This window comes from Oreochromis aureus, linkage group 7, assembly GCF_013358895.1.
Source record: "Oreochromis aureus strain Israel breed Guangdong linkage group 7, ZZ_aureus, whole genome shotgun sequence".
Lineage (NCBI taxonomy): Eukaryota > Metazoa > Chordata > Actinopteri > Cichliformes > Cichlidae > Oreochromis > Oreochromis aureus.
In genome coordinates this window covers 35,686,423-35,701,533 of record NC_052948.1, presented here as the reverse complement: position 1 = coordinate 35,701,533, position 15,111 = coordinate 35,686,423, and the positions used below count along the sequence as shown (strand labels likewise).

At 39.2% G+C, this 15,111-nt stretch overlaps 1 protein-coding gene across 1 annotated transcript; it reads left to right on the top strand.

Moving 5' to 3' along the window:
- The first annotated feature begins 7,198 nt into the window (after positions 1-7,198).
- Positions 7,199-13,639, top strand: adra1ab (adrenoceptor alpha 1Ab). Its single transcript, XM_031738976.1, has 2 exons — positions 7,199-8,096; positions 13,188-13,639. The coding sequence occupies exons 1-2, from the start codon at positions 7,199-7,201 to the stop codon at positions 13,637-13,639; spliced, it is 1,350 nt and encodes a 449-aa protein (XP_031594836.1).
- Positions 13,640-15,111: the final 1,472 nt, after the last annotated feature.

The window sequence follows — 15,111 nt, the reverse complement described above, 5'->3', positions numbered from 1 at the left end:
TTCACATGCAACACAATCCCACAGCAGTACGTGAATACTCACAAAATTGAATCTATTATTCATTTCCCTCGATACAACCCCTAACTCTTTTTCTTTCTTTCTTTTTTTACAGGAATATGAGTTATTTATCAGCATGGCCTCTGCTGATCTGTTGCACTGTGTCCTTCAACACAGAAGTTTCGAGGATGGAAAAAGTCCACGTTTGGATACTGAAGGAATGGCAGAGGCCAAAGTCATTGTTTAAGCCCTACAACAGAACCATTACTTTTACACTTGAGTTTTGTTTCAAGTCCATTTTCTTCATTTTAATTCGATGCTTGGTTATATTTAGGCACCTAAACTAATCAGACTGAAGTAAAATGGGTTCCACTTTGTTCAAAACTCTGTTTTCTTGGTTAGCTGGGTCTGCACTCGGTGAGCACTCGAAAATATACAGTAACAGGAGCATGAAATATTCTCCCGATTTCTCCTGTAGAATGATGGTCAACTTTGTGTACACAATAAAAGAGACTGAATTTTTGGGACTAATTGACCAGCACTTACGGCATGAGACCAGGTTACAATGTAAATGTTGAGGTGTCCTTTGAAAAAGAGATTTTAAATCTTTTGCTTGGACAAACAGTGTAAATAACTGCAGAGCCAAAGAACAGTTAAATCTCTGGAGCTCAACACATTGTAGCTGCTAAAACCACACTCTCTGTTTTTAATTTGGATAACACTGAAACGACTGATAATAGAAGAAGTTCTCGTTTTTAAGGCTTTCAGCTGCTCTTGTTTTTGGAGCTCAATCAGCACAGACCCCACTAATTCCAAACAACAAATCACTTGTTGTCATTGGGCAGGGAACAAGCCATGGAGGTCAGTCTAAGGAGAGTGTAAAAAAAACAAAAAACAAAAACAAATGTGTGCTGAAAGTTGCAACGAGCCCATACGCAAGAAAAATCTATACACTAGATCAATACACACAGTGGCAGCAGACATATGAGACAACTCTGTCATGTGAAGATGAATGCATCATCCCACCATTCAGGACAGGATTGTGAAAAAAAAATAAAAAATCTCTAAGTGAACAGAGCTGCCTATGCCCTCAACAACATCTGAGACACCTGCGGTCAAGCTGCTCAGCCATTGGAGAATCCATAAATAACTCAACCCGAAACAATAATCCGAGAGAAGAAATAGCCTATTTGTCATCCTTGAGGTATTATTGATGTACTGGACCTCTCCTGCCCCCACTAAGGATTCTGCCTCACTACATCTGGTATATCTTTGCAAAGCAAAAGACAAGCACCACCAGGATCAAGCCGGTCCCTTCGGTCTCTGGAGAACCAGAAATCCATCATCTTCTCACTGGCAAAAGTCCTTCACAAATGTTTCAGGCAGCTATAAGAAAAACAAAGTATGTGGACACCTTTATCAAACTTTTTAAGCTTTTGGCCTGGAGCTTTTTTTTTCATGGTTTAAGCTTCTTTGCTCCACAGAATTGAAAACTTAATTTTACAGCATGCAGTGGTGTTTTTGTTTCAACCCTCTTAGCAACCATCAACATCAGAAATGCACCGAGCACAAATCCTAGTTTATATTGAAACAGTTCTTATAACTTTGTTTAAAGTTAAAATGTAGTTTGCTTTGAGAATTGTGCAGGAGTGTGGTTAATGCCTTTAGGAGCATGTCTACCTATGTTATTGAAATCGACCCATTAAAATATGAATTATCTGGGATGGAAATATTATTGCAATGGCTGTCAGTTATGTAACCACCCCACTGCTGTAGAGGTAAATGTCTGGATCAGTTGCAACACTAGAAAGAAAAGTAGGGGAAAACAAAAACTAGTGAGACTAAACAGATACAAGACATTCGAAAATTATGAATTAATTAATTTAATTACTGATATAGCCAACATTCAGTAAAGTGAATGAAAATGAGTTGCTTATAGAGGATTCTTATGTTGTCTGTGATAGTTATAGTAATGTGGTAGTAACAGTCAACGAGTTAGGGGAAAGTAAAACACACAAGTCAGTAAAACACCATCTTTACTGAGAAAAGCTCATACCTCTAGGGTTTGATTTAAAGAAACCAAATACATTTAAATCAAAGCAGCACTCTACTTTTAAAAAAGCTTCCAGGAGAAAATGTTTTGGAGAACTTATCCAGTACAAATTTAAAGCTGTACAGCAGCAAGCCAGTGTATGTGTAAGCTTTGTATATTAAAACATAGAGTCTCTGTAATATGCAGCACTGTCCAAAAATTCTTGAGCCACCCCTCAGTTCTTCATGTTTTGCTAAAATGGGGAAATGGAAATGTCATGATTGTATTATGTGTTTTTCTATCCAGGTATGCTTTTACTGCATTGGCAGTGTGTTTGGGATGACTGTCATGCCGAAAAATGAAGTTGGCAATCTGATACTTTCTATATAGTATTGCATAATGGAACAAAAACTGACAGCGCTTTTGTGCATTCACAATTCCATCAGTTTTACAAGAGCCCAAACACCACAGGCTGAAATGCAGCACCAAACCATGACAGAGCCTCCATCTCTCTCCGCTTCGCCTCTCGGTATAAATTAATGCCGATTTAAACAAAAAAATTCAAATCTGGACTCATCACTACATGAGACCTGTTGCCACTGATGTTCAGTGCAGCCCTTGTGTAATTTGGTATACCTCATCCTTTTCTCCCTGTTTTATATCCCGGGATATAAAATATAAAATGCAAGTTTTGGCTCTCTGGTAATCACCAGAGAAAGACTATCTTATGCCTGTTAAATTCTCTTTTCTTTAGCATTTTTCTTAGATCCAGTGAAAGAAATGCAAACTGAAACATTTTTTGTGACAGGTTGCTTGCGACAAAGTGACTAACGATACAATTTAATGATAAATAAATGAATGAATATTTAAAAAGCTCAAGACTTTTGCACAGCACTGTAGCGTTTGTACAGCAGCATAGCTATTAAGCACAGAGGAATAAGACATCCATACACTGTCCTTGTTAGGATCACTTTACTTGTTAACAGTAGAAAAATGCAGTAAAAAATAACAGAGTTATAAATCTTGCTTTCTGAAGCCTAATGAACCTTTTGAAACGACGTGTAATTAGTTTTACAGTTCAGTTAGCTCGCTTTTACCGGGCCACACGCACGTGAACGCGGTAACCTGAATAAGCGTTTAATTTAAATTGAACGGCAATTAAAAGGCGTGAGCCGCTCGGTGAGGGGGCGGGGTCTGGGAGGATCAGGTGGGGTGGTCCACTGTGACTTTATTTTTCACCAGAGAGAGCAGGAGGACAGCAGGAGGGAGAGAAGCACTTGACTTTGCTTTCCGTTGCTGTCTGCGGCTGACACTGTGACAAATGACTGCTTTCAGAGAAAATTAGCTGAATTCCGGTGAGATGTGCGCACATAGATGAAGGTAAGACTTTCCCCCCTCCCTTCTTTTTTCTTGTCCATACTCCTGCTTACTGTACTTCACAAACTGAGTTGCTTCCAGTCATCAGAATGGATCATTGTGTTTGTTTGTGATTATTTTTAACCATGTGGAGGAGGCGGTTATTGTCTGGCAGGCCACATATAAGCACACTGAGAAAACTGCTTTATTTCCGTTTATTAATGATAATCCAGGCAACCTTTTAGAGAGTTTATGTTTTCTGTGCATTTAAAATATGTAACAGAAGGTTTATTATAAGAAATGAACGCAAATAAAAGGCATGCACAGGCCATATTCATTCAGAATATGTGGAATATTGAAGGGAATATTAATAATGCAAAGAAAATAATGAATGGTTGTAGCTGCATAAGGTGATGAAACATGTGCTTTAAAGCTCAGGAGAATTCAAAGCTTTGGTCCTCAGGGATGTATCTTCCATTAAATGATGATAAACACTAACAAAAATCACCTCTTCAGGTGGATGAAAAGGAGACGCACTCACATTGTCCGCCCTGAAAGGCTGTGTATGTTCAAGGCTAGTGGAATGTAATGATCAGTGTCATGGGGACTGAATTAGGAACTTCAAGAATTGACTCTTACCCCACCCCCCAAGAGAATAAATAGCAATTTCGAAACTGACTTCAAATGTGCAGTGATTCATCACGGTAGTGCTCTCTCCTTCAGAGACCTGACACAAGCTGTTATGTTACAGTGTTTGCAGAAACAAATGATATATGAACTCTACCACGGCATTCACTGGCATCTGAATCTGAAAGTCATAAATTCCATTTGTTTTGATGTGATGTGGTGACCTGAAGGAAACCTGTTCAAAATAAACATTTAACATCCTTGATTTTTCTTTTCTCCCTTTTCTCAGAGCTGATGTTCTGGAGAAATATTATATTTGTTTGTTTGTTTGTTAGACATAAAACAGATCTAAAGTAATTAGATCTTTGTGCAAATGTGAGCATTTTCTCACTTCACTGTCATCATAAGTGATTTTTTTCATGTGTCCTTGTGGGAGCTTGTGGTAACAAATTTTCCAAATTAAGTTCATTGAATACACTCTCATCTCATCGCACCGAAAAGCAATAAATTAGTTACAGGCAAGCAGGTTGGGGTGAAAAAAAGTGCATCCTTGATGATTAGTGCCTAACAAAATCTAATAAGTCTGTAGGATTGTGTTTGACATGATGCAGAGATGTTTGCACTTTACAAAGTGTAGCAAACTCAATTGCTTTCACAGGACTTCATGACCTGCTGCATTCACAAAACAATATCAGGACAGTTAATAGTAAGTTGATATTGTCTGTGTTACCCTTGTGATAATGATACCATCCCATGCTATGAACTGCTGTTCTGATTTAATATACCCATGGTCAGGCTACATTAAGTCAGTTAATATGCTCACTAATATCCTATCTGTTTAAAAAATAAAACCCTAATTATAATTCCAATTCTAGGTTTAATTGGCTGACTTGTTTCCATTCGGCAAAGGCCGCCCAGCTGGAGGAGGGAAAAAAAAGTTTCTTCAAGGACAACGTACAATCTTTCCAGGAGCTCTGCTAATGCAATAACCTGAGTGAGCCATCCTTGGATTCAGATGTAAATTAGATTGTAATGATGTTCACTGATAGCTTTTAATCAAATCTTATCTGCAGAGAATGATGGACGTGTGCAGTCTCAGTCTTTGTTTTTGCTTGCTGCTGGACAACTGAAGGAAAATGCCTTTGGGGGCTGAGGCTGTGGTTATCGTTGTCTATTAATCTCTACAATATTTTCGTGGTTTATTAAATGGAAAAAGGATATTCGGCTGGCAATAATATAAAATAGAGAGATGCAGAAAGTCCTTTTACTAGATATAATCAAATGAATATGAATGCTCCCAAAACAGTGATTATAGTATTCTTTTTCTCATTATTATTATTGATACATGCTTTACATTTTATCACAGTTTATCAGCCGCCCCTCTAGTTTTTATTTGTTGTTAAAACAACTGTGTGGCCTTGAGGCACACAACACATTGTGTGTGGTTGTAGGAGTACTGCATCACATTGTAGATATTGGTAATCTTGTTTCACCTATGCAGAATTGCATCTGCTGCCTCAGGTCAATGTAAATATATTCCCTGTTTGACATCCTTCCACAGTAACAGTGGTCCTCGAACACTGGTGGGCTGAGGAAAACAAAACAAAAAAAAGCAATCTCTCCGTGCAGGCGCGACACCATACTGAGAAATCTTATTACAACCAAAAATGTTAAGATATGACCAAGATATGTTTTCACCACCTATATCAATTCCCCCTCCGGCCACTGATGTGGAAATCCCAGCATCAAGTGTTTATTTGGGTGAATTTCGTTCCGCCTGGCAGTGGGACGTGCGACGAGTGAAATCCTTTGAAGCCGCACGAACATGTGACAAGCATGACTCTTCTCTCCGAAGGCTTTATCACGGCCGCTTTTTTTTCATACTATGCTTTGCTGGTGCTTATCGCGCTCGGTGACATCCCTGATCTAAAACACGCTCACTACGAGTGGGACTGAGTGGGACTGTCGATGGCTGAAGCCTTCACTGGGGTAATATAATGCCCTCCTCAAGGTTCAATTCTTGGCTTGTCATCTGGTAGATGAGTTAAAACCCTGATTATAGACACAAGACCTCTGAGGGAGCATCACAACCTCTGGCTTTAAAAAATGATCTCTGCCTTCATTTATCTTTAAGCTCTCTGAATGGTTGGCTGGATTTCTCATGATGCCACAAATGATTCCCACCCCCCAAGGATAATGTTCCTGCTGTGTTGTCCTTGTGTTTGCCTCTTTTTTAATGGATGATATGTCGTTTCTTTATATTTTCTTTTCTATTATAATCCTTACCACAATTACTTTTCAAGAACACTGCCTGTGTAAAGAGATGTTTAGCTTTAATCAATCTGACAGCTTAAATAAAGGTTAAACAAATATCAGGTATAAATAATGGGATGTTTTAATCTTACCAGTGTTTTCTTGCAGAGCCAACAAAACAAGAAAACCGCACTGGGTTTTTTTTGTTTTGTTTTTTTGAATGAAAAAGAAAACTGTGAATGCTGTGCTCAGGAGCATACTCTGTTTTTTCTACTGCAGCTGTAATAAAGGGAGAAGAATTTGCACACAAAGAGGCTGAAAGAGGCCGTTAAATGATGTTTTTACCCTTTAATCATGGCCGGGTGATTATACTTCACAATTTTACATTTAATGTGCTCTGTCTTGCATCCTCTGTTTTGATTTGCTCCTATGCTGCCAGAGAAAGAATAGCACTTAAAGGAGTAATGAGCTCGTTTTGGATATTTATAAAAGCCTAGGATTATGAATGTGTTGATAAATTTACTTTATCTCTTTTCTTGTTTTAACAGGTAAAGCCTTTTCGCTATGGCAAGACATGACACCCCAAATCCATCTGTGACTGCCACTTGAACATTTGTCATTTTTATTAAGCTTTTCCAGACTAAATATGGCAAACTGTGGCAGTGTTACTCTTCCAGCATAAGACGTTCTGCCAAGCAACCCTGGCCACATGATCACTGGAGTGCTGGCAAGAGCCACTGCACCTACAAATTAACTGGAAGAGCAGTTTATGCAGCTGTAAAAGCTTTTATCCTCTGCGCTGGGAGGAGCAGAAGACGGCAGAGGGTTGGAGCTGAAGTAATTAAAGAACAGATGTGGCATGAGTGTCATCAATTTGCAAGACACTTCACATCTTAATGCAACCAGCAGATTACAATGTTTCCAGCAGAGAACATGAGTGTTTATTCTGCAGCAGGTCTTTGTCCAAACTGCAGCTCCTCCGCCCACCCAGAGGTGGATGTAGCCAAGGCAGTCGTCCTGGGGATGGTGCTGGTGGTCTTTGTAGTGTTTGGGGTCCTCGGAAACATCTTGGTCATCCTGTCTGTGCTGTTCCACCACCACTGGCGCTCTGTGACACATTACTTCATTGCCAACCTGGCAGCAGCAGACCTGCTGCTCAGCTCTGCTGTCCTGCCCTTCTCCGCCACCTCAGAGGCTCTAGGCAGGTGGGTGTTTGGCCGGTCCTTCTGCAGCGTGTGGGCTGCCCTGGATGTCCTCTGCTGCACCGCCTCTATCCTCAGCCTGTGCGTGATTTCTATTGACCGCTACCTGGCTGTCAGCTACCCCTTGCGTTACCCCGCTATAGCTACCGGACGGCGAGGCCTGACCGCGGTGGCTGCTCTCTGGGGACTCTCAGCAGCTATATCTGTTGGCCCTCTGTTCGGCTGGAAAGAGCCCGACCCAGAGGACGAGACAGTGTGCCGAATTACAGAGGAGCCTGGCTACGCCTTGTTCTCAGCCTTAGGATCTTTCTATATACCACTGGTCATCATCCTGGCCATGTACTGTCGTGTATATACTGTGGCGAAGAGAGAGACCAAAACCCTGAGGAAAGGGAGGAAGGGAAAAGGGGTAGAGATGGAGGGGGTGATGCTGAGGATACACAGAGGGAACGCTGCTCAGACGGGGAAGCAGGAGGGTGACGAGGGGACCGCAATGCATAAACGCTCCTCCTTTTCCCTGCCAAGGCTGCTGAAGTTCTCAAGAGAAGAAAAAGCAGCCAAGACTCTTGGCATTGTCGTTGGATGCTTCATTATGTGCTGGCTGCCTTTTTTCCTGGTTTTGCCCATCGGTAGGTACCTTCTTACCTCCTCTGCACTGAAGCTGACAAAGCCTCACTTTGTTACACTTGTGTTCTTTTTTAGGTTCAAGGCACAAACCTAAGCATCTGCTATTCTCAAAGAGAAATTCATCTTTTGCTGCATAATGAAGGACATTTACTGCTGTTTTAGCTACTAAAAAATGTTCTGTCTAGCATCAAAAAATTGGATAGAAGCAAATATGTATTTATCAATATATTTATACACAAGAGAAAATGTGGTATTTTGAAATGGAAAAAATACACAAATATTTGTATAATATTATCAGGGCATTTTTAACCTCACTGGAGGTTAAAAATGCCCTGATAATATTATACAAATATTTGTGTAGATGAGTTGAAATTTTCTTTGTAAAGCAAGTTTTGCATGGATGTACCTGTCTCAGATGTCTGGGTGGTGAAAACACAGAGAAAGAGCCTTGAAAATGTTCAACAGTCTGAGTTCTTTTTCTTTGCTGCTAAAGGTTTAGTACAACAAAGAAAAAAGAAATCAGACTAAAGATAAAATAATCAAACTGGAGAAGAAGGACTGAGAAAACCTCATTACAGCAGTGGTTATGCTAAATGGGGATGCACACCATTTAGTATTTGGGTGCAACCACTGCAGCATGCAGCTTCATAACCCCTCCCACTTCAATAAATAACACTTTAGCAGTATACACCTATTACCCAACGGATAGTTAACCCTAGAATAGACTAGTAAATGTAGCAATAGAATGAAACCTACTCCTATATGCCACACTCGTAACGTTGGTTTAAGGCAGGTTTAAACCAGTGGAAGGTCAAGAAGAGGAAAAATATAGTAAAACTTTTTTTGGAGAATCTAAAGTCTGCTTATCATTAATTATTTTTGGAATTAATTTGCTTGTAATAGAGTTACACCTCAGTTCCCTTAGTCTGACAGTAAGTGCATTGCTTTTGTGTTTGATTGGCAGGTTTCTTGGAATATTTTGATTACAAAGATAATGAAAAACTTGACATTTCCAAGCAGGAGACTTAATATGATTCATCCAACGTTGATTTTTTTTTTCCTTTTAGAAGACTATAACTGTAATGTTAGCATTTTCACAGAAGCCCCATTGAACGGAAAAGATCTGTCGAGCATGAATTATTCTGCTGGTGTCCATCTGTAGATATGGGCTGAGGATAATGTGAAGAAGCTCAATAAAAGGTGAATGTCCACTCAGTCAGATAACCTCAGCTTTATGTGTAATAAATTTTTGCTACATTTTGTCAGACCTCGTCAATGATGGTGACAGCGGTGATGCTATCACAGACGTAAGAGAGGACAGAAACCAACCGTTGTGAGGCTCTATCTAGAAATCTTAATTGCTTCTGAAATAACTCTTACAGCTTAACTGAGATAAGTGATCGTTGGAGTGGACCGGCATGTTTTTAAGAATAGCAGTCAGTCAGTATTTACCTCCCAGGTCACAGATGGTGAGATTCACGCTGAAAAATCTATTTGGTTACACAAATACTAATCTTATTGAAGGCGGAACCCAGCTACGATAAGAGACGTAGGAGACGTGGATGAAACACATCATCTGGACAAATAATATACGTGTTATCGTTTTCAGTTTTTTCTTTGCAGTGTGTACTTTCATAACTATCCATATAACAGACACAAGGTATAATCCAAATGCAAACAAAAGGCCTTTTATTCTAAAGACTAGATGTTCATGTCTCGGTTTAGTCAACAATCAAGTCTTTTTATACTGGGATTACCACATCACAATAACTGTACCCCAGTTATCATAATATGACAAAACAATACCAAGCCAAGGTCAACTACCGTAGTTCGTTTTCCCATGTTGATAGAGATGATATCAAAGATTTACTATTTTCACTGCCCTTATTTTCCAACTTTTATGATAATTTCCATGTCATTGTTGTTTAAAATTAATGCTGAAACATTTAGTCAGTAGGCCTTTTCTCACAAAAGAGCTTTTGGTATGTTGCTGTGGTGTAAACAAATGATTAATAATAAATAATGATGGCTGAGTTCCATTCAGCTGTTTTCTTTCCAGGCGCTTGCTATTATGGCTTACTGGTGTTCGAAAATAGAGCTATTATTGTTAGTATGAACACGTGTGTTCCTGCAGTGACAGGTCAAAATGTTGGGAAATAACACCTATTAATGAATCATTTGTTTCTTAAAGCTAATAAACTGTGACAGATTTTTGCATAGTGCTATTGCCCATCTGCTTATAATAGGGGAACATAACATTAAAGGGCTCTGCACTATTGGATTAAACAAAAAAAGACCATAAAACTGTGATGGGCAGCTTTAACAGCTGCAACTGATGTTGTTTTTATCTTCTGCAAGTGCATGCATGCATGCCATCATGGCAAAATGTGATCCCCGTGACACTTGCTGCAGTGGGAACTACCACAAATACTTTGGCAGGTGTTAAAATCTCTTTGGAGTTTGTCTGTGTGGTAGTGTGGCAACCCGGCAAGGTGTCAATTCAGGACCACTGAAGTTATGACAGTCATTTTCAGGGGGACAGTAATTTTCATGGTGGCTCTTTCACATTTGCCAGTATATTACCTTTAGATACAATAACAACAGTCTTTTGGGAACGGCAATCTGTGCATCACAGTCCCACTCCAATGCAGTAATTAAGTCTGCATAAAAAGCAGCTGAATCATCATATTATAATGATCACATCATATGTATATTTATCTCATCCTTGAAGGGAAATCTTGCAAATCTTAACAAAAAATCTTAACAAAACTTTGCACATCATCAAACATACAGTGATTATTAATATCTATACTGAATGTTTTTCAAAAACATTTATTACAGCTCTTTTGATTTTCATATATATTATGTTCATTTCATGTTATGTTTTATATTTACGTTTGTGTCGCGTTTATTGTACACGGTCCCCAAAATTTGTATCCAGGATGGAATTTTGTTCAAGTCACTGCTAAATACAGCGTGAAAAAATGTAAAAGTACTCATAGTTTGCATAATATTGGTTGATGTTTTGGTCTATGAAAACAACATCAAGCAAGCTCTTTCTCCTTCTCTACTCTGCCTTGATTCTACTGGCCAAGTTTCTTTGAAGGAACATCAAGAAATTCAATTATAAGCAACCACACAGAACAAATAAAGCACCATATTGGAGCAGAAAAGGCTTCAGCTGTGAGTTGAAATGGAAAGAAGCAAACTACTACTCCCTCCCCAATGAAAGCTATTATAGATAATAACTAGCATGAGGCTTAATGGGCTGTAATGCCAGGAGGCTACCTCAGTCACCCTGTACCCACCTGAGGCAGCCAGTCACAGGAGGATAGTTATGCATTTCAATTGAGACGGACCTTCACGGCTCACGGCACAGTGTTCATTCAAGCTCTGAGATTCACAGACTGAGGGTTTGAAAAACCACAAGTATATTTTTTATTTATTTTGAATTATCCTGAGCCCTTCAGATCAAATGCTTGTTTTTTTGCTAAACCACTTGGTCACCAGCCTTTCACAGCAGCTGCTTCAATAGCAACTATAAGGGCACTCGGGGAGCATTCACCTTTGCTAAGGCCAATAGTCGGATTTTTTGTAATACAAACATACATCATACAAACACAAAGGTCAGAGTGATACAACACCACAGGGGCAACATCAAATGTGAACTTGCACGTTCACATTATGACAGCTGCTTTCCTTTTTCCAGCCCAGTCTGTGTAACAGGTACATTAGAATTTTTACAATTAAAGCTGAAAAATTACATGACGGTAGTGAACACTGAGAGAAACCAAGATCTTTTCCAAACCTTAACAGATTAGTTTTGGTTTCTAAACCTGAATGATGCCTGATTGCAACCAAAAGTAATGTCAATGTCAAGTAAATTAGATTTGGCCACATTCCATAAAATTTAACTATTTAAAATGTATTTCTCTAATAAAATTACGTGTTAAATTAACATGTAATTAAAATGCTCAAAGTCAGTGTTCTGGGCATAAATATTTACTCTTTGGCCAGAGGTTTCTAGAACACTTGGTTTCAAAGCTACATCTATAAAAAACTGTGGACCCAAAGCACACAAATCACAGATGCCTAGTTACTGCTAAGTTAATAACTGGAATTTAACACAACAAAACTCAAGCAAAAACTTTGTGGACAGGGTGTACCACACAGCAAACCGTAGTATTTGTCAGATAAATTCATTTAAAAAATGCTCCAAAAGGCACCAGCAGTACAAATAGGGTCAAGGTTTAATGATTCAGCTACATGAGGTAAGGCCTAACATCCACACGCCTAAATTAAGGTATTAACAAAATCCAATCATAGAGTAATGTGCTGTTTTTAAAATGGGATTCTGTGGGGATTGATTTGCTCTTGGAGCCAGCCTCAAGTGGCCACTGCAATTTTTGGTAAATTGGCATTGGCTTCATTTTTGAGCTCCAGAACTTGGCCTAAATATAACTGGGAGAAAAACATAGTACCACACAACAAATCAAAATGAAACTAAAAAGCAAACTTAAAATAAGATAAATAAATGATATAATGAATGTAAGCCTTAAAAGAGCAGGTAAAGAATGAATCTACTCTGCAGGATTACAGGATTACACCGCTGTAATGTATGCTCCCCTCATGCATGCTAATTTTTTCAGTCACCCAATGTTGGCAAATGCCAGTATAAAAGAATAGGGCAAAAAACCTAACCATTTCACAGATTTACTGCCTTTTTAGTGCCAGTACAGTTATTACACTTGCCCTTTTTCTTCCAAGATGCCATTTTAAATTATTCATTATTTGTTTTTTTTTGTTAAGGGACGAGTCAAGATCATCCACTTGGGAAATGTTTTATTTATAAAGCTGGAAATGTGCAGGGACGTTGTCATGCTGACAAATAAAAATATCTGTTTCCAGAAAGTTGTAATTATACAAAAACATGAATAAAATGAAACCACATGAAATTAGAGAATTGTTTAACCTTGTCAGATCCATGGGCTTTCAATATCTGTCTTTATCTAGGACCTTGAGGTATTATTGCTCTCATCGGTGTGTTTTTGTATTCATTTTCTGATTTGAGGTTCTTTCTGCATCTTTGCTAGGATCCATCTTCCCATCCTGTAAGCCTCCTGAAACCATCTTTAAAATAACCTTCTGGCTGGGTTACCTCAACAGCTGCATTAACCCCATTATCTACCCGTGCTTTAGCCAGGAGTTCAAGAAAGCCTTCCACAGCGTGCTGCGTGGCCAGTGCCTGAGAACTGCTGTGCCGACTACTTCTCAAACCCAAGGACACATCACCACCCACTCCTCCGATCCAGACCCAGTGCAAGAACCTGTCGCCCTTTCTTCATGGACTTGCTGTAGAGTGCTCTCGACCTCATCCTCATCTGTTGATGGTGTAGACCAATCTCAGAGTGCACAAGTCCAGAGTAAGAGTCTTCTGAAGGCATGGTGTTTCTCAGCAAGTCAAACTCCAGTACCAGAGAAGGCCTCCAACAGATCTGCTAAGGTCTTACACCTTTCCCTCGGCATTACAGGAGAGGCTGTTTGACAGCTTTCACTTCTACATCTATGTAAAACTTTGACATATAATTATATTTCACAGAGATATTAGAGTGCAGGTCTAGCCAATAATGGCTTGAGCTGTTGATGGTGCCTCGTCGCATGACACGTCATTTGGAGAGCTAGTAAGTAATACTTGTATTCTCACAACAGCCACTACTGAGCTTCACTTGAACGGGGCATTAAATGTCAAAATTTTCGAGAGCAGCTTTTCAGCTGCCAGCAAGTAGGAGCCTGTGACTGTCCAGCAAGTGAATTTTGGAACAGATGCAAAGCTCTTTTGGTTTGAGAATGCAAGTTAAAAGCCCTTTTGGCAAGTTTCTAGGATAGAAAGTATAACCATCCCTGCATGCCAAGGAATAAACGAGATAACAGAAACTTATAGAAACGCTATTGTAAGAGAACTCTGGAGACATGATATTTTTTAAATATTAGTGGTATTTCTTCAGATTGCACAAAAACCCTTAAGGGTGAGATACTCAAAAGTCATGGAAATAATTAGTATTCAGTGAAAGCTTTGAGAAAGCGGAAGATGGAGGAGGGTGTGTGTTGCATGTGTGACCTTTGCTTTAAAGAGATGAAACAATTTCCTAAAAGAAAAAGTTTAAAATTGCGTTCCTTGGTGAGTACTGGGTGGGTAAAAAAAAAAAAAAGGACATTTTTACAGCACAGCACAGTTTACAGATTTAAAGTGGAAGAGTTTTGCTTTGCTGTTTGTTTGGATTCTTTGGAAATTGTGTTAAAAATCAGCTTTCAGTGTTTTACAGCATTGCTTGTGTGAATACTGGCTTCCTGCTGGTGTACTACTTGTGCTTTATTCTGGTTATTTAAAACTGATGCACGCGCATTCAAAACTGCAATGGTTCTTCTCATCTGTAAGATGCATCCATAAGGTTTTTTGTGCAGAAGGACTCTAAAATGAGCTGACAAAACCTCAGGCTTGATGTGCATTATTACCTCATTAAAAAGAAGCTGTGGCTAACATAAGAAGACATTTCTCTGCTTACACATCCAGCAGAGCAACATTACCATCCTCTAAAAATGTGTTTTACTGTCCACCTGATGAGTGAAGGTCTAACAGTAACTCTCATTTTAGCTGCATTTCGCTGTCTAACAAATCCTAATTAAAATGCCTGTTTAATAGATACCATCAGCCTGGCCTTTGGTGCAGGGCCAGAACAAAAGCAATGAGCCAAAAGAAGACTGGGATGTGAATCTTTGTGAGCCAATTACATTCCAGTTCCTAGTGCAACAATTAAGTGAAATCAATTTTCTTCAACTCAGATGTAATTTGAGACATAAGTGGCAGTTACGTTACCAGTTGTGATTAAGTTAGCTGTGTGACAGAGTATGAAAATACAAAGAAAAAGTGTGTGGGAGAACACAGCTGTGAAATGTGCTTTAACAATGTGCCTGGAATCATTTGGACATATTGGAGAGTTTACTCCTTGTGTAAAAAAA